This window comes from Drosophila albomicans, chromosome 2R, assembly GCF_009650485.2.
Source record: "Drosophila albomicans strain 15112-1751.03 chromosome 2R, ASM965048v2, whole genome shotgun sequence".
In the NCBI taxonomy this organism is placed as follows: domain Eukaryota; kingdom Metazoa; phylum Arthropoda; class Insecta; order Diptera; family Drosophilidae; genus Drosophila; species Drosophila albomicans.
In genome coordinates, this window is record NC_047631.2 from 952,192 (window position 1) to 971,457 (window position 19,266).

Here is a 19,266-nt window from a genome sequence, read left to right on the forward strand (position 1 = left end):
CGGCCGGTAAAATAAGTGCTTACATGGGACCCCATGGAACGGCCGGTAAAATAAGTGCTTACATGGGACCCCATTGAAGGGTCAGTAAGATAAGTGCTTACATCGGACCCCATTGAAGGGTCAGTAAGATAAGTGCTTACATCGGACCCCATTGAAGGGTCAGTAAGATAAGTGCTTACATCGGACCCCATTGAAGGGTCAGTAAGATAAGTGCTTACATCGGACCCCATGGAAGGGTCAGTAAAATAAGTGCTTACATCGGACCCCATTGAAGGGTCGGTGAAGTAAGTACTCACATTGGACCCCATGGAGGGGCCTGCCATTATAATTTAAAAAACATGTACAATTGCAATTGCAGTTTTTATTTAATATACATTTTTCTTTATTCTATTGGGGTTTGTTCTTTAATTGCTTTTAGGCAGCACGAGTTTTTAAAATATCTCTTTTTTTGGAGCTGCAGGGCCTTTCTCAATTGTTCCTCAGCTGGGCCAATACCGCCGACTGCAGTTATTGCATCTAGAAATAAAAAGGATTAAAAAAGTTTTAATAAATTGAAATGGATAATGATTATTAAATAATTATCTTTTAAAATACTCACCGATCATAACGCCAAAGAAATTGTCATCTTTTCTTAAGGACGCTTTGCGCTGAACGCCATCCACATTATACGCCAAGACCACTTCATTGGCTAAAATATTTTTTAAGTTTTTTAGTATCCCGCCATTTAATATTAAATTTTTTATTGCATGGATCTGTGAACGAATTAGATCTTTAACTAAAAGACAATTTTTTATATGATTATACATACATAGAGCTCTCGGTTAGCGATGTTTATATTCGAATTAACCTCAATCAGATCATCTACGGTCTGAATAGGAAATTGACATGCCAACTTCTGCATCTGTCCATGGTCCTTGGTCATCCCTTTAATGGAGGCTGTTTGCTCCGAAGAAGCTTCTACAAGGATCTCTATTTTTTTTTCCATGACTTTTTGTTCAGCTGAATATAAATATATAAATATAATATAATATAATAATGAATATAAAAATATAAAAATCAGTAATCATTCAAGATACTCATACCTTTTAAGGTCCTTACTTCATCCACAACTTTTTCGAGAGCCTCTTTTGTTTCGACTGCAAATAAAAAACAAATTCAAATTGGACGAATTTAAAAAATAACTTAGACACTCACCTCGAGAGGAACTAACTTGTTCGGTGAGATCCGAAATAATCTTCTCAAGGCGCTCAATAGTCTCTCCACATTTGCATGATTTCGTATCTAAAAAACAACAGTTTTAATACATAATTTGATACAGCTGTCTTAAATATTTTTTTAATCTTACCAGTGTTAAGAAACTCCAATCGCTGAATTTTTCTGGCTGGGCTGTCCGACATCGTCTCGTTTGTTGATTTTGGGGGCTTTTATATAATATATATGACAAATTTTTGGGGTTAAACAGATAAAAGTACGACAATATCCTCAATCATCAATATGGTGAAGTAACGGCATTATAATAATATCCTTTAAATATGGTATTGCGACTGCTTTACAAATCAACTGGTTTAATACCCAAGTCAGAGGATCTTATAGGCTCCGTATAAAAGTTCCGCACATTCTTGAATCGTCTTCCTTTAAATGTATCTTCCATAATTGATTCTATTCTAATCGGAATATCCCCTTCGATGTAACAATAATTGTTTGGTTCCTTCTGGTTTAATGTGCTTCCTTTTAATATTATTAAATTTTTTCTATTTTCGGTCTCTAATCTCTCTTGGATAGGTAAATTTTGTTCTTCGTCAATTCTCCGATGAATTTGCTCTAAAATGTTTGTTGGCTTTCTGACAAAATTTTTCAAATGTTGCAAATAATTTTCAAATGCATAAGCAGAGCCTTTAACTGGATCGCCAACCTGTTCCACCGTTTCTTTTACATGTAGTAGGCTATGTATGTTATATGAAACACTATTTTCTCCAAATATAATTGGAAAATTTGAAACAAATAGGTTCAACATTCGCTGACAGGTTTCCAAATTAATTGATCGCTGATATGGACAGCAAAGCATTCTATACGCACAATGCAACAACAAAAACACATAATATTGGTCGTCAGATAATTCATTTTTGAGTACAAATATTCCCGTATAGAGTAAAAATTGTCTAAATTCCGTTGCTTTCCAGTTGTATAGTTCACTTAAGGGTCTTGGCTTTCTTGCGAATTCTTTAGGCATCTTTTTGCGTATGTCAATTAATTTTTGAGATATTTTAGATTTCTTGTCGTTCGTCAATTTATTATAAGTCTTATTTGTCATCAATCGAACAAGAAATTTACGCATGACTCCTAAGTCAAATAAATGCATGCAGTCTAGTGGAATTTGGGAAACCATTTTTACATTCACTGTTTCAAAGGGTGTCATTTTTGTCAAATATTGTTTTAAGTGATGATCGGAATATTTCCTACTTTTGAAGTCCTCGTCGGTTATTAAGTCTTCACTCTTTGTTGTGTATGTTAAAACATTATTTATTTTTTTTCCGACTTGTAAGCATTTTGAACATCCATGCGAAGATGTATGTCCGGGAGTCCCACTGATGTAAGCCCTAGCTGGGGCATCACAAACAATAGCCCTTAATCTTAATTGTATATTTCTTTCGTCTGTGTCAATTCCATTTTTAAGAAGATCTTTTAGCTCACAAGTAAATTGGCTTAGAAATTCGTCCAGACTATTGGGCTTAGATTTTCCCAAAAATATTCCAACAGGGACAACAGGAGAATTTTTAATATTTGTTACTTTTATCAAAATTGGCCACAGTTGCGAATTTGAACTTTTGAATAGCGGAATTCCATCAATGTTTATGTCAATAGTTATGTCGTCGGTAAAATTAATTAACCTCAAAAGCTGAGCAATCTGAGTTTTAATGCCAATGTGCAAATAACGGCCACCACTCATTTGCATTATTTCAGCTTTTTTAGGCGCACTGTATTTGTAAAATGATCCGACATCTAAACTATTTTTTTTTAGTATTCGAACTAAATCAATTGCACAGTCACGTGTTGGCCTGTGTTTTAGAAACCATTTTTTAAGATCGTCATTTAAGTTATTGTTACCGTCGTTTCTTTTCGTCTTTAGTTCATTGTCAATATTGTCTTCATAAATTATTTCCTCCAAAAAATTCGCTTCACTGTCATTACTTCCATAATGTAAATTTTTTCTAATAATTTTCACTTCCTCTTTTGGCACATTTTTGTTCTCCACTGTGGAACTTAACTTTTCTTTATATTTTTCTTTTTGCTGCTGCTTTAGCCTTCTTATATGTCGTTCACTATACATTATTGTAACTGCTTGTCGTACTTTTATTGTTTATTTAATATTTACACATTAATATACATATAATACAAACATATATTATTTATTAAGTCACTCACCTAATAATCGATTGATCCGCTTTGCACTTCTCAACTCAAATGCTTGCAAAAATTTCGTCAGCCAGCAAACACAGCTGCGTTTAAGCGAAAGAGTAGCACAAAATAAAACAAACTGTTCTTTCTGTACAATTGTTTTTGTAAGCAGTGCACCGAAGACGCGTAAACAAACAGCGATGTAAAGCATAATCGAAGTTTTGTCTTTAAACTTGTGTATACTTTTTCCACAAAATAACAAAAACAAAAGCAATGCTTGCCGTTATTTTGTACTTATGCTTTAATGCGCATATATTTATTAACTAGGTGGTTCGACGTTCGATTACTATAGGGTTAATCTAGTAAGTACCCATGTAGTGATCGACGAGGTAAGCGCTTATCCAGCGCCAATCGCAAACTCGAGTCGACTCGGTGGTTCGACGTTCGATTACTATAGGGTTAATCTAGTAAGTACCCATGTAGTGATCGACGAGGTAAGCGCTTATCCAGCGCCAATCGCAAACTCGAGTCGACTCGGTGGTTCGACGTTCGATTACTATAGGGTTAATCTAGTAAGTACCCATGTAGTGATCGACGAGGTAAGCGCTTATCCAGCGCCAATCGCAAACTCGAGTCGACTCGGTGGTTCGACGTTCGATTACTATAGGGTCACTTTAGTAAGTACCCATGTAGTGATCGGCGAGGTAAGCACTTACCCAGGGCAATCGACACCTCCAGAACTGCAGGGAGGAAAGAGAAGGAGAAAATGATGAAGTGTTAAATTTAACAAGTCCATCGCGGCAACGTACACACGTTTGTATGTGAGCCAAAGAGAGTGAAATTATTCTAACAAAGAGAGGCTGGGTGTCATACAAGCCAAAATATTAAGAGAGACATTGTATATGGAAAAGGCTGAGTGTGGGAGATAAACCTATGCAAGCTACATATACAGATGCAAATAAGTACGAATATACATATGTACGTACAAAGAGAAGGCTGTGCGAAAGAGTTTCGTCTTGCGTAAGCCAAATATTAAATCGATCGTGTATAAAATACAAGTCGACAAAAAGAAAACATGTAAAAGGCTGAGTAATAACAAGCCAATATTTACTTATAATAAAATCTTGTGTTTCAGATAAGGTGACTGATAATATTCTTAAACCATTTCTATGTGACACGATTGAAAAATCGGTGCTCAGAAATGAATGGGAAAAATGGTTAAGAGCGTTCACCATAGCTATGGAGGTTGACCAAATTGAGTCACCAAAAACCAAGAGAACAAAACTACTTCATTTGGGTGGAGTACAGTTGCAGACTGTTGCATACTCACTACCAGGCGCAATAATTGAATATGATGAAAAGCTGGACAATGATGTTTGCGGTATTTTAATTGAGAAGTTAAATGCCTACTTTTCACCTAAGCAAAATTCCACGTTCGAACGACACCTTTTTCGCAATTTGGCTCCACAGGAAGGGGAAAATTTCTCGAAATTTATTCTTCGGCTACGACAACAAATGTATAAATGCTTCTTTGGCGAATCGAAAAAGGAAATCGAGGAAATCTGTCTTAAGGACAAAATACTGGACTCGTGGGCATCTCCTGAATTAAAGAAGAAACTTCTGAGTAAAGAGCACTCCCTAGACGAGATTATTGAGGCGTGTCAAGTCGAGGAGCAAATTAACAAACAAGACGAAGCCATGCAGAAGCCAACCGTTGAGACAATAAACAAAATTGTGGCTCGTAAAGCAAAACCGGGAGTGGAATGTTTTAGGTGTGGTCGGATGGGTCATGGCAATAGTGATCCCGTTTGCCCGGCGCGACTCGCCAAATGCAATAAATGCTCGAAAATAGGGCATTTTGCACGCAAATTGCAAGTCGAAACAATATCCTCAGCCTAAAAATGGAAACCTCAAGCGTCGACTAGATGACGATTGTGCTGGAGAGGGTCGACCTGATTTCAAAAGGAAGAAGGAAAGCTCGAATTGCTTTAGAATATGCAGCGACGAGGAAGAAGAGCTTATCAGCTGCAAAATTGGAGGCCAGGAAGTTTCTCTTATTATCGATACTGGTTCGCGATTCAACCTCATCAGCCATATAGACTGGGAAACACTGAAAAGGAAAACCACGGCGGTGTTTAATGTGAGATCACATTCACAAAAACAATTCCGAGGATATGCTTCTGATCAATTACTAGAAGTAATTTGTGTTTTTGAAGCACCGATATCAGCGGTACCAGATGTCGAGGTGATTGCTACATTTTTTGTTATTAAAAATGGACGACAGTCATTACTGGGGCGTGAGACAGCCATAAAGCTAAATGTTCTTCGTCTTGGCCTAAGTGTCAATCGGGTTGAAACGACCGCACCATTTCCCAAATGGAAAGGTGTCGAAATAAAGCTGTGCATTGATCCACAAATCAAGCCTGTTCAGCAGCCGGTGCGGAGGATCCCAGTGGCACTTGAAGATAAAGTTGCAGCGAAGCTGGATGAAGCTTTGAGGCGAGACATTATTGAATCTGTTACGAGTCCGAGTCGATGGATCTCCCCAATTGTCCTGGCGTTTAAGGAGAATGGCGATATTCGACTCTGCGTGGATATGCGTCTGGCGAACAAGGCAATTCGTCGAGAAATGTATCCATTACCAACATTTGAATCTTTTATGACCAAACTTAAAGGTGCACGATTCTTTTCGCGCTTAGACTTGAAAGACGCTTATCATCAGCTGGAACTGGATGAAGACAGCAGGGAAATCACAACCTTTATAACACCAATGGGACTTTTTCGATATAAAAGACTGATGTTCGGAGTAAATTCTGCTCCAGAAATTAGTTAATTAGTAGATTTTCGAAATGTTATGAACTACATCGACGACGTTATTATCTTCGGAGAAAGTCAAGAGGAACATGACAAAACCGTAAGAGATGTCTGCAAGGTATTCAGGGAAAACAACGTACTGCTTAATGACCAAAAATGCGTTTGGAAAAGCAAAAAACTTAAATTTCTTGGCCACATTCTATCCGATAGAGGCATTGAAGTCGATCCCGATAAAGTTGATGCTATTAAAGCATTTCGAGAGCCAATCAATAAAGAGGAGATACGAAGTTTTCTCGGTCTGGTGACGTATGTAGGGAAATTTATTCCTGATCTAGCAGACTGTACGGAACCTCTATGTCAACTTTTAAAGAAGGACACGAAATTCAGCTGGGGCGAAACAGAGAAAAACGCTTTTCTCAACTTAAAGAATCGACTGGCATATGTGCCAAATCTTCAATATTTCAACCCTGGAAATCGCACCCGTCTCATAGCAGATGCCAGTCCTGTAGCACTCGGAGCAGTTTTATTGCAGTTCTCGGCTAACAATGATCCCTTAATTATTTCATTTGCAAGCCGAGCATTATCGGATGTTGAGAAACGTTATTCACAAACGGAGAAAGAAAGTCTGGCCCTAGTCTGGGCGGTAGAGCGATTTTATTACTACCTGGTTGGACTTCGATTTGAACTGGTGACCGACCACAAACCTTTGGAAGCAATTTTCAAACCAACATCGAAACCACCAGCTCGTATAGAGAGGTGGCTCCTACGTCTGCAGTCATACGATTTTAAAGTAGTGTACAAAGCAGGAAAAGAGAAGATTTCTGATGCGTTATCACGACTTTGTCCGCTAACACCACCCAACACTTGTGAAAGAGAAACCGAATACAGTATCCTGCATATCATCGAAAACAGTATTCCAAAATCGATGACCATCTCGGAAATTGCTAAGGACTCGGTGAAAGACGAAGAAATCATTGATGCGATGGCCTGTGTAGAGAACGACGAGTGGAAATCGGAGTCCCCAAAGCAATTTTATCCATTCCGGTATGAGTTGTCAACAATAGGACCTCTCCTTCTGCGTGGTAATCGTATCGTTATTCCAACATCACTTCGAAATCGGATTCTTGAGCTGGCTCATGAAGGGCACCCAGGAGAATCGGCCATGAAAAGGCGGTTAGATTATTAAGATCGAAAATTTGGTGGCCTCGGATCGACCGCGACGCTGAAAAATTCGTAAAACGCTGCAAAGATTGCCTCCTGGTTTCTCAACCAGCCAGACCAGCGCCCATGGATAGAAATCCATTTCCAACTGGCCCATGGATTTGGGTAGCGTCCGACTTGCTGGGTCCTTTACCCAATAACGAGTTCATCCTGATTTTTATAGACTACTACTCTCGATATATGGAATTTAAATTTTTACGGTCTATTTCGTCAGCTAGCCTCATTGAAGTAATGAAGGAAATATTTTGTAGATTAGGTTATCCAAAATACTTAAGAACTGACAACGGTCGACAATATATCAGCTCAGAATTCGCGGAATATTGCAAAATTTGCGGAATAGAGCAGGTGAAGACACCACCCTATTGGCCTCAGGCTAATGGGGAGGTAGAAAACATGAATAGATCTTTAGTGAAACGATTAAAAATCGCGTATTCAAATTCAAATAATTACAAAGAGGAGATTCAGAAGTTCGTACTCATGCACAACGTGACGCCACACGGGACTACAGGAGTAGCTCCAACTCAGCTTATCTTCAATAGGGTCGTTCGCGACAAAGTTCCATGTATAGATGACATTGATGAACAATTTACAGACTCGGCTGAAAGGGATAGAGATTGTATACTAAAACAAAAAGGGAAAGAACAGGCAGACAAAAAGAGAGGGGCTAAAGAAATCGAAATAAAGGTGGGGGATAAGGTGTTTTTGAAAAATGTCATTTTCACAAACAAATTAACTCCAACTTTTGGCGACACCGAATATGAAGTAGTAGAAAGAAACAATAATATTATTAAAATTACGGCAGAGGGTAAGACACTTATTAGGAACGTGTCCCATGTCAAGAAGATTTAGGTAACGCTCGAGATAATAGGACATCGGTACAGGACTACCAGGAAGATGGGGAAAACAAGGAACATCGAACGGAGCGGTTGGCGGAAAGTTTACATCAACCGTTGAAGCTGAAACTTGTTAATAAAGGAGGGATGTGGGAATCTGCACAGAGCAGCGAGATCGCCAAGGAGAGCGACGATGCTAGCATTGGACACGAGCGATGAGTGTCAAGAGAGACGAGAGTTAGTTCAACATAAGTGAGCGAGCACGACAGACGTGCGTGAAGTAAATAAATAAAATAAACGAAATTTAAGTACCACAAAGTGCGTGTTTATTACTTGATATCACGGGTCTTTACAAAACCCATTGAAAATAATTAACATTTGTAAGCTGAAGCAACTTCTAGAACAATCCACAAGCAACTTAACATAACATTGCCGTCACATGTTCACTAACCTCTAAAATACACCTTATTGAATATTTATTAAATCAATGCATTACAGTTGAAACCGATAATATCCATTAAAACAACAAAGTGGAAAGAGACAACATACACTAACACCGACAATCAAAATGTAACGCTAGAAGAACATACTTTGTATCTTTAACACAAAACTCATGTTTAACAATAAGACACTCATTTATTTTGTATAAACAAAATTGTCAACCTCTGCAGTGTGATTGCCACCGCAGTTGCCACACTTTTTCGAGTTGCAGCCATATTTGCTCGCTAGGCAGTGTGCGGAGCCATGAAGCTCTCCACAAACTAGACACTCCGGGCGCAGTTTACAGTATGACCTTGTATATTCTTGGCAGTTCGCACATTGTACCAAACCATTGCGTTTGTGCGGTTCCTCAACTGTAATTCGGCGGTGCAGCAGGAAGTGAAGATTTTATATAGGGTGCACTTCGTATTTCGTCAGGGTAGAGCTGGGATAATATCGATGGCACTATCGATATATCGAATTTTTGCCTTTCTGAGCCACCATCGATAGTTTTTTGACACTATCGATGGTGCTTTTATCTTATCACTGACATTTCAATAAAACTCGAGGTTTGGTTGCGGAATTTGGGTAAGAGAAATTAAAAAATTGGATATTATATCTTTTCTAATAAAAGCGCATTTTAGCTTAACTTAAATTGAAAGGAGGTGGTGGCTCTAAACATGGACAAGTTTTGTGAATCTCAAGAGAAAAGGTAATTATAATAATTTTTGGTCATATATACGACATAATTGTTATTTATCTATGTATACAGGCGTAGATATCAATAAATCAGACGAAAACAGCTCTGACGAAGAGAACAACGGACCGAAAAAATCCAGAGTTGGGAAATCGAAAGTGTGGAAGTTTTTTACTAGATCAAATGATGGTAAGTCGGCAAAGTGCGTATTTTGTTATAAGGTGTACAAGACAAGCGGGGACACATCGAATCTTTTCGACCACATTACCACGGATCTATGGACATCACAAGCTAATGAAGCCTATATGACAGTGACATGCACATTCGTCTCAAACGAGTTTAAGCAGCAAACTGCCGTTTTGTCTACAAATAAATTGCTCTCGGAAACAAACCACACAGCAGATAATATTAAGGACAGTTTGCAAGCCGTTTTTGACAAGTGGGACATATCATCCAAAATTGTGGCAATAGTTACAGACAATGCGAGCACCATGATCAAGGCGTGTGAATTGCTCCAAAAAAGAAATTTACCATGTTTTGCCCATACATTAAATTTAGTGGTGCAAGGATGTCTCAAGCTAGACTGTTTGGCCCCTATCCTAAACAAATGCAAAACTACAGTTACATATTTTAAATCCAGTTCCATAGCGTATAAAAAGCTGAAAGACTACCAGGATGGGAACAAGAAATATAGTCTGAAGAAGGAAGTTCCTACTCGATGGAACAGTGCTTACCTTATAATAGAAAGAATTTTAAAAACCCATGAGGCAATCGGCAAAGTTTTTTTGAGTACATCAAAAGCTCCACAACCGTTCACTGTAGACGAATTGGACATCCTAACGGACCTGGTACAGTTACTTGCTCCATTGGATACTGCAACAAAGCAAGTATCTTCCAATTATACAGTGACGGTTTCGTTATGTATTCCCATAACATGTGGACTGTTACATACTTTGGACACTTTAAAGCCGAGCCTTAAGTCTAGTGAGGGATTAGGTTAGGTTAGGTAGGACCGGCTGCCCCAGTACGGGGCAAAGCATAGACCAGTGGAGGTCCGTAGCTGAACCGGTAGCTTATCTACGTCTCAGAAATCGCGCAGTATGGATGCATTTTTGGCAAAAACCAGCAGCATCCTAGGAGATAGCCGTGAGACGTCCCGAAGATCGTTGTGGCACGGCGAATTAAGGTATTTCAACCGGAGTCGGGATAACGCTGGGCATCTACAGAGAAGATGCTCAAGTGTTTCCTTGACCCCGGGTTCGTTGCATTTCCTGCACTGATCACTGTTCGTGATGCCCATCTTACAGCATGGACAGCTGACATACAGTGGCCAGTTAAAATGCCTAGCATTAGCCTGCAGTCTTTCCTTGAAAGCTGCATGACGAATTTGGTTAAGTTTTTGTTAGTAGAGGCACACATCAGCCTTGCAGTTTTGCACGAGTTGGCATTACGCCAGCTCGCGTCCCACTGAAGTCTAGAGCGCACCTTAATTTCACTGCCTAGAGTTCGCAGGGATATCGGAACATTGCACATGTTGCCAACATCGAGCCCCACTCCCTCTTTGGCGAGAGTGTCTGCGATCTCGTTGCCATCGATGCCCTGGTGGCTTGGGATCCAATAGATTCGCACGACCGCAGATGCGTTCAGCGACTCTATTGCTCTTCTGCTGTCCAGGACAACTTTGGACTTGACCACATCAGAGTGCATTGATCTTATTGCAGCCTGGCTGTCAACAAAGATGTTAATAGAGGTGTGATCACGCTGTAAACCCCGAGCCAATTCGGCAGCCTTGCCAATGGCAAAAACTTCCGCCTGGAAGATGCTGCAATGGTCTGGGAGTTTATAGGATTGTTTGGAGACCGGGTCCGGGCAGTATACGGCCGCTCCGACACCATCATCCATCTTCGAACCGTCGGTGAAGAGGTTGAGGGCTTCGGGAATGCATAACCCTTCCCGCCAGCACTCCGGTTCCAAGAATATAGTGTTAATATGGTCAGTACTGGTAAGGGGGATAGTATAGTCCAAGTCTCTACTAGTCTCCCTACCAATGGCGCTGTGACCATAGCCTAGCAGACCCAAATTGCCAGTTGCGGCAATCCGTAGGGACGATTTTGCGGCTATGGATTGCGCGTATAGGTGTAATGGTTCCACACCAGCTATTACCTCGAGGGCTTTAGTTGGCGTCGACCTGAGAGCGCCTGTGATACACAGTAGCGCTTGACGCTGTGTCCTTTCCATGATGGATAGGTACGTCCTTTTTTCAGTGGCCTGCCACCACACTAGAACACCGTAGGTGAGGATAGGCGAACAACTGAGATGTATATCCACCGCATTAGATTAGGAGAGAGGCCCCAAGTGCAACTAAGCATCTTTTTCGCCATGTACAAGGCTCCGGTGGCCTTCTTCACCCTTTCTAACACATTGAGCTTCCATGTCAGTTTGCTGTCCAGGACCACACCTAGGTATTTTACTGCTAGGCTCGGCTTTAGCATAGTGCAGCCTATTTTTGGGGGGGACCACGCAGGTACCTTATGCCTCTTCGTGAAGAGGATAAGGTCCGTTTTATCCGCGTTAATGCTGAGCCCGGCTGATTCGGCCCATGCTTTAACTTCCGCAAAGTAAGTTCCATTACGGAACTAAGGGTGGTTGGGCATTTCCCAGTTATCAAAATGCTTATGTCGTCAGCATAGGCAATTAACTTGGGGGCCCGTCTAGTAAATTTTAGAAGTAGGCTATTTACGACCAAATTCCAAAGGAGAGGCGAGAGAACCCCACCCTGGGGAGTGCCACCTCGCACTACCTTTGTAATGGCCGCATCGCCCCACGTAGCCACCACCCGCCTGTCACAAAGAAGGCGGTTGACCCACCTGTGGATCGCTGGTGCCGTGTTAATTGAGGTAAGGCCCTTCATAATAGCATCAGTGGTGACGTTATTGAAGGCGCCTGAAATGTCAAGAAATGCACCCAAGGCATATTCTTTATAGTGGTCCGCTTTTTCTATGGAGGCTACTAGAGCATGGAGAGCAGTCTCAATGGACTTGCCCTTTGTATACGCATGCTGATTTGGGGACAACAGATGCATTGAGTTGCTTCTGATGTGCAAATCAAGTAGCTTTTCCAATGTTTTTAGCAGGAAAGAGGTTAGGCTGATAGGCCGAAAGTCATTTGGGACCACATGACTGCATTTGCCCGCCTTGGGCAGGAAAAATGACTTTCGAGGTCCTCCAAAGAGTGGGGATATGACCCCATGCGAGGCACGCCGAATAGATACCCGATAGCCACGGAACAATCGTGGGCTTGCTGGCTTGCAGCATTGCTGGCGAAAGTCCATCGAGACCAGGCGACCTGACCTTCGCAAAGGAGTCGATAGCCCAAATTATTTTGTTATCTGTAATTAGACTGGCAGGGAGTCTCATAACTGGGAGACTAGGAAAGAGCTGCCAGTCACTATTCTCTATTCCAATACATCCCGGGAAATGAGTTGAGAGCAGTGCTTCAAGAGTTTCAGAACTGCTCTCCGTCCACGCTCCATCGCCCGACTTGAGCAGACTAGGACTGGAAGCCTGCTTGGACAGCAGCTTCCTCAGTCTGGAGGTGTCTTTGATGTTATCCAGGTCCGAGCAGAAGGTTCTCCATGAAGACCTTTTGGATGATCGGATCATCTTCTTGTACGACTTCAGGAGAGACCTATACTCGTCCCAGACATATTCGTTGTCCGCCTTCTTAGCAAGTTGAAACATGCTAGTAAGCTCTCCACGTAGCGATGAGAGATCTGGGTTCCACCAGGGTGGCTTCGATCTTCTCGTCGGTCTTGAGAGTCTACAAGATTGGCGAAACGCTGAAAGTAGTCCTGCAGAAAGGACATTGACATTAGTTTTCTAGGTCCTGCACCGAGTTGATGTTACCCGGCGAACCAAGAGACTTGGAAACAAGGCTAGAGAATTTCGCCCAGTTCGTGTTACGGGGATTTCTGAACGGCTGAGCCGCAGGTACCCTGTTAAAAGGAATGGTAAATTGAATGTACTTATGGTCCGAGAAGGAGGGTCTGTCCAGGACCCTCCACTCTTCAACATTGGTACACTCAGTTGAAATCGTTAAGTCCAGCACATTACTGGAGGTGGGACCTACATAGGTAGATACCTCACCCCTGTTGGCTAGTCTAAGCTTATGGTTAAGGATAAAATCAAGAACTGACTCACCCCTGTCGTTGATGTCGGGACTTCCCCAGACGCTATGGTGGGCGTTGGCGTCCGTTCCGATAATAATATGCTTATTGGAGGAGCAGACCATGTCCACCAGCCTCCGCAGCTCGTCAGGTGGAGCCGGCTTGTCGTGGGCCATATAACAGGATGCCAGCAGCAAACATCCTTCACGGCTCTCCAGCACCACCACGGTTAGATCGTCGTTGCTGTAATTAGGTAGTAGATGAGCTTTTAGCCCCTTCTTTACAAGGATGGCAGTTCTCGATCTGCTTACCAATGTCGGGACGTATAAATCATAGTTGGGCGACTTCAGTCCAGCCACCGTGTTGCCCGACGCTATCCACGGTTCTTGGGCCAAAGCCGCGTAGGCGGACACTTCCTCCAGGGCAAGGAGTAGCTCCGCCGAAGCCGTTTTGGATTTATGGAGGTTGAGTTGCAGCACACTCATTAGAGGTTAGCAAACTCGCGCGGGGCCCGTCTCCATGGACAGTTACTCCCCCACCTCCTCCGTCTTGTCAGTCAGGCTGAGGTGCTGGGTGGCGTCGGTCACGCTCTCGAGACCGAGATCTGCCTCAACCTCCCCAGACCTCAGCGTGTGTGTGTCCTTGTCGTTCGGATGACGTTTCTTGAGGCGAAGGTACACGCGCTCCCTAAGCCCCACGCCATCTTCCCATTGCGTTTATATAGCAGATCCTCGGCCTCCTTGTTGATCTGAATGATCACGTGCTGCCCACCACTGGGTAAAAAAGGTTCATCAACCTTCAGCACGGACCAATCACTCGTCGGTATGGCCGGGTTCTGCTTTTTAAGCAGCTGAAGCGCCCGCTCTCCCTGGACAACTATTGGGAAAAGGACTTTCGCCTTCGGCATGGACGGAATATTATTCCTGTCCACCACGTCCAGCTTGGCCCCCTCCCACAGCCCGTCCAGTTTGGGTACGGTCGCTTGCAGCCACTGCAATGTTGGGTCGTCGTGAGGGATTAGCAGCCTGTACATTTTTGATGGACAGCATTGTCACTAGGCTGACAAAATATGAAGAACGTTCTTTGCCGCGAATCGGAACATTGCTAGACCCAAGATTAAAAAAACAAGGCTTCCGTTCTCCTTTTAACGTTGTACAGGCCGAAACGTTTTTGGAAAATGAGGTCACCGTCATTAACAACTCTTGTGATTCCGTACCCCATGCAGCAGAGCCACCACCACCTTCTCAAAACCGCCAAACCCAAAGCACTGTGAAGAAAATGTAGATCCCCTAGAATTCTGGAAGGTAAGTGTTCCAGTTTTCACTAAACATAAGGAAAAACATAAATAACATTTCTTTTATTTCAGCATAACGAATCTAATTTAAAAAAATAAGTGCCGAAATTTCTATGTGTTCCCGCAACCCAAACCCAAAGCACTGTGAAGAAAATGTAGATCCCCTAGAATTCTGGAAGGTAAGTGTTCCAGTTTTCACTAAACATAAGGAAAAACATAAATAACATTTCTTTTATTTCAGCATAACGAATCTAATTTAAAAAAAATGAGTGCCGAAATTTCTATGTGTTCCCGCAACCTCGACTGAGTCGGAACGTATGTTCAGCAAGGCTGGACTCGTTATAAATAACCGCATAGCTTCGCTTAAGGCGAATAATGTGGACATTTTGTTATTTTTGCAGAAAAATTCCTGGATACAATAATTTTTTTGTTTTTTAATTTTATATGAAAAATTACCTGAATTTTTTATGATCTCTGTTGAAGTTACCTTATAATTTATGTTAATGATAAGACAGAATAATTTTGATCTTTTTTCTCTTTTTTATTATGTATATAGCTTAAAAAAAAAAAAAACCTATGTATGGGAAAAAATGAAATAAATATGACTATACTATCGATACTATCGAATTTTTGCTTTGAAAACATCGAAACTATCGAATGCGCGACCATCGATAGTATCCTAGCTGTACGTCAGGGGCTTATTTTCTGGTTCGAGCTCAACCTTTAACCTAATCGTAAAGAGTGGCTGCGGTTTTTTTCTATCCATGATAAGGATATTGAAGACTGTCTTTGCGATAAATCCCTTTTTTTGCAGCGCCTTTGTTATCTCTGCCGGCGTTACTTCGGATTCTATGCCCTTAAGTACGACTTGCAAGCCCTTACTGCTTTTTAGCTGATACGTGAAAAAGTTTTTTTTTTATTCTCGATAAGGTATTTCGATAATACTTTGTAATTGTCTTCAGGCTTCATTTGAACTTTTGTTTTCTGAAAGTTGCCCTTTACAAGGGGTATTATGTGGAAGTTATCATTGCCAATAAGCTCAATAATTTTGTTGACAAGAACATTGGAACTTTTTTTTACGTATATAAATAGGCGGAGGCTTTGGCTTCCTTTTCTCGACCTCAGTAAATTCGGCCGCCTCAACCTCATAGGCGTCTGTCAAGATTGTAAATCGGTTTGAGTTCATGACCGTTTCTATAGCAGCTAGTCTAGCATTACCACAGGTTAATTTGCATTAAGAATTTAGGGGGCTCATCTTCCTTTTGATTTGAATGTAGCGATACCAGTCTGCACAGCCGTCTTAAAATGGTCATGGATTTGTTCTGTTTTTCGGGCAGCGCAGCGACAGACGTATTAATGTTTACGCTGCTAGCTGATACAGTTGCGGTTGTTGTTACGGTTGACGATGTCAGTGAAATTGCGGTACTGGTTTACTGCGCTCTTAGGCTGCAGAGACGTCGATGGTAGCGAGGGAGAGCAAGAGCGCGCTCTATTGCTCTCTACGTTTAAGAATTCGTTCGAGTTGGGGTAATTTACAGCACTTGATCAGAGCTTGCATTATTTTCGGTTGCTTTAAAAAAAGAGAAGTTCGTGTTGTTTCTTTATACTAAGAGCCGTCTCTCGTCTTGCTCACGTTGACGTTGTGCACGAACGTCGTTTTGATCCATTGTAATCGAGATTGATTTAGTTAGAGTTGTAATTGTTTTATATTAATTAATTAATCAATCATTATAAACATTAGCGATTTCATTGCAGAGAGCGTCTTTTTCGCGTTATTGTAGATTTATTGAACCAGTCACGCCCCTTTGGTGATTTTATTGAATATTTTTTCCCGGAGCACAATAAATACACGTCTGCATGCGACGACGAATCAGATTGAATTGTTGAAGACAGAATTGTTGAAAATATATTAGATGACGGATCGTCGACAACGCGGAAGATCAAAATGAAGATGTGTCAGCGCCTAGCGTTTTGGATGCACTGAAGGATGCAGAACTACTAAATAGATTTTTCCATTCCAATTTTAATGTCGAGAGTTTAACGCACAGCATCTCTCATTTAAATAATGTTGTGAGCGACTTTTTTTACATGTCAAAGACGACTGCAAAACAATCAAAAAATCACTGATTATTTAAATTAAGAATAAAAAGAAAAAATGTAATCTTGTTATATTAAGTTTTTGAATATCCGTTATATGTACGCGATGTATTTTGAAAAACCAATGTTATTAAATTAAAATTTTTTGTTTTGATTAAAAAATTAATTTATTTTATTTTAAAAGTCTATTACGAACAAGGCAACCATAAAATAAACAACAAAAATTTTTTTTTTTGCTCCTTCTGGTTAGTGCGTCTTCCGGGTATAACTACGTAAAATCGTTGGTCCCTTGAAAGTCGCTATAACCGGATTCTACTTTACATTCTTTATGTGTTTACCATTACAAGTAGATCGAATCTCAGCTCATTTGTCTGTGTATGGGCTTTACTCCAGCCAGTGTGCAAACATACACATCCACACACATATACCTACATACTTAAATTCAAATTGTGTGTGAGCAAATAACTCATGGTGGTCGGTGTGATCTGTTTCCAGTCCAAGCAAGTTTTCGGCAGTGATACACGAACATACATACGTGTACATACATATGCACGTGCATAATCAGTTTGTTTTTTTCTCAAAGTCACTGCCAGCAAGCTCATTTGTGGACATATGTATGTATGTACATACATATATGTATATGTATGGTATAAGCACGCATATATTTTACAGTGAGCAGTGTAAAACTGCGACCACCTAAGTTTGCCACTGTTTTATATTTTAATATATATTTTTTATCCAACAGCAAGATAAACACTTGAAACCATTGTCGCAGTACTGTCTTCGGTATTTTTTCAGTATTTTTGGTATTTTTCCATTTTTATATGCTTTGTGACAATCTAGAATATTTTGCACTCAACATTTATTGATTGTAGTGGAATATCAATATACCAAATTTACCACTTAGTATAATATATGTTAAGTATTTTTGCAGTATATTATTTTGGTATATTTTAAGAATAATTCCATGTTTTGTTTTATTTAAAATCAGGTTTGTACTGTATCTATTTTGAAAACACGTGCATTTAAAAAGTTTTAAATAATAACGTAGGAAACAATATTTGTTTCTTTAATTTGTTTGTTTATTTTATCTATTTGCAACACGACACCACGAGCTTACTGCATTATTTGAGAAACAAGAAAGAAGAGAGAGCTCGCTTCTTCTTACCGGGCAAAGCCAATGGTAGTGTGATCATAGGAGTTAAATTCATTAATACCTTTAATACTAAATATACCATTGTTAGTTTTGCCTAGGAATGGCGATATTTCAACAGTATCAATATACCTAAATTATCCTTTGTGTATATTTTAGTATATTTTGTGGTAAATTACGTTAGTATATTTTTTAAAATTAATACTTCAATAATTTGCTTTTTAGCTTATAGCTTTCTTACTTGTTGTGCTATATGACTTCTGTAATCGCGACGATGACTCTCCATTACTGGTGTTTGCCCTCCCCTTTCTCTCTTCTTTTGATAGATCATGGAATTAAATATGAAGCCATGCTCTTCTTTCATATGGGTCCCATCCATGTCCCGTGTGAGACTTTTAGCTCTTTTGGCTTTGTTCCTCTACCAGACATCGGACTAGCTGCCTCTGGGGTGTCGCCACGGTTCAATGGGGTGAGGCCTCTATCAACGCGCTCGCACGACCTATCTCGCCAAGGACCTCCGGCTGGTCGGAAAGGCTATCGCTCGTCTCCTCCTCCGGAGTGGGAGCCCTGGCGTACTGCCGGCGGATTCGAGACGCGTTCAAAGGACGGCCCTCCTGGAGCGGGCCTGATGGCGTAGGGCGCCCGTGGATTTAGGTAGGGCGTTCAAAGGGAGGGGGTAAGAGCGGATTAAAGGCCTTGACCCTGTCGCGGGTCGTGACTCGTAGCACGGTCGTACTTGTTCCTGGTAGGTTGGTGCGACTAGGCACCCCGTGAAGGCCGTGACGGGATCTCATCACCCTGGCTGTTTTTGTTATTTTCGCGAAAGGCAGGGCAGGGCACATGTCAGCGTACTCTGGATGACCGAACAGTTCTCCGGGGTCGCATGTGCTATAGGGAACGGGTGGATCCCCGGGGGCCCTCAGGTGTCACCTCGTCGTATAGTCCAGAAAGTCTGGGCTCAATTCTCTGGACTCAGAGACGCTGGAATTTAAGGCCAAGGTAATCTCAGGAAGCAAATCGTCTCAAAGGTTCCGAAACGTCTCGGAACCCCGAAATGAGCGAGGATACGCTCGTTGGGCACTTGCAGTCGTTCCAAGTCGTAGCTGTTCGAGCTCC

At 41.2% G+C, this 19,266-nt stretch overlaps 2 protein-coding genes across 2 annotated transcripts; one reads left to right on the forward strand and one right to left on the reverse strand.

Moving 5' to 3' along the window:
* Positions 1-382: 382 nt before the first annotated feature.
* On the reverse strand, positions 383-1,397 carry LOC117573121 (uncharacterized). Its single transcript, XM_034256046.2, has 6 exons — positions 1,346-1,397; positions 1,195-1,281; positions 1,083-1,136; positions 809-999; positions 599-752; positions 383-516 (listed from the first exon to the last, which is right to left on the reverse strand). The coding sequence occupies exons 1-6, from the start codon at positions 1,395-1,397 to the stop codon at positions 383-385; spliced, it is 672 nt and encodes a 223-aa protein (XP_034111937.2).
* A 3,514-nt stretch (positions 1,398-4,911) lies between these two features.
* On the forward strand, positions 4,912-8,483 carry LOC127566226 (uncharacterized protein K02A2.6-like). Its single transcript, XM_052008225.1, has 3 exons — positions 4,912-5,202; positions 5,291-6,202; positions 8,313-8,483. Exons 1-3 carry the CDS (start codon positions 4,912-4,914, stop codon positions 8,481-8,483), a joined length of 1,374 nt encoding a protein of 457 aa, XP_051864185.1.
* Positions 8,484-19,266: the final 10,783 nt, after the last annotated feature.

Bases quoted from the DNA above. Each gene is read 5' to 3' on its own strand.
- LOC117573121 (XM_034256046.2), bottom strand. From the start codon at position 1,397: ATGTCGGACAGCCCAGCCAGAAAAATTCAGCGATTGGAGTTTCTTAAC. The intron at 1,282-1,345 runs GTAAGATTAAAA...GTTGTTTTTTAG, and splicing joins ATTGGAGTTTCTTAACACTG to ATACGAAATCATGCAAATGT. The intron at 753-808 runs GTATGTATAATC...ATTCGTTCACAG, and splicing joins TCGCTAACCGAGAGCTCTAT to ATCCATGCAATAAAAAATTT.
- LOC127566226 (XM_052008225.1), top strand. From the start codon at position 4,912: ATGTATAAATGCTTCTTTGGCGAATCGAAAAAGGAAATCGAGGAAATC. The intron at 5,203-5,290 runs GTTTGCCCGGCG...CAATATCCTCAG, and splicing joins GTCATGGCAATAGTGATCCC to CCTAAAAATGGAAACCTCAA. The intron at 6,203-8,312 runs GTAAATTCTGCT...ACATCGGTACAG, and splicing joins ATAAAAGACTGATGTTCGGA to GACTACCAGGAAGATGGGGA.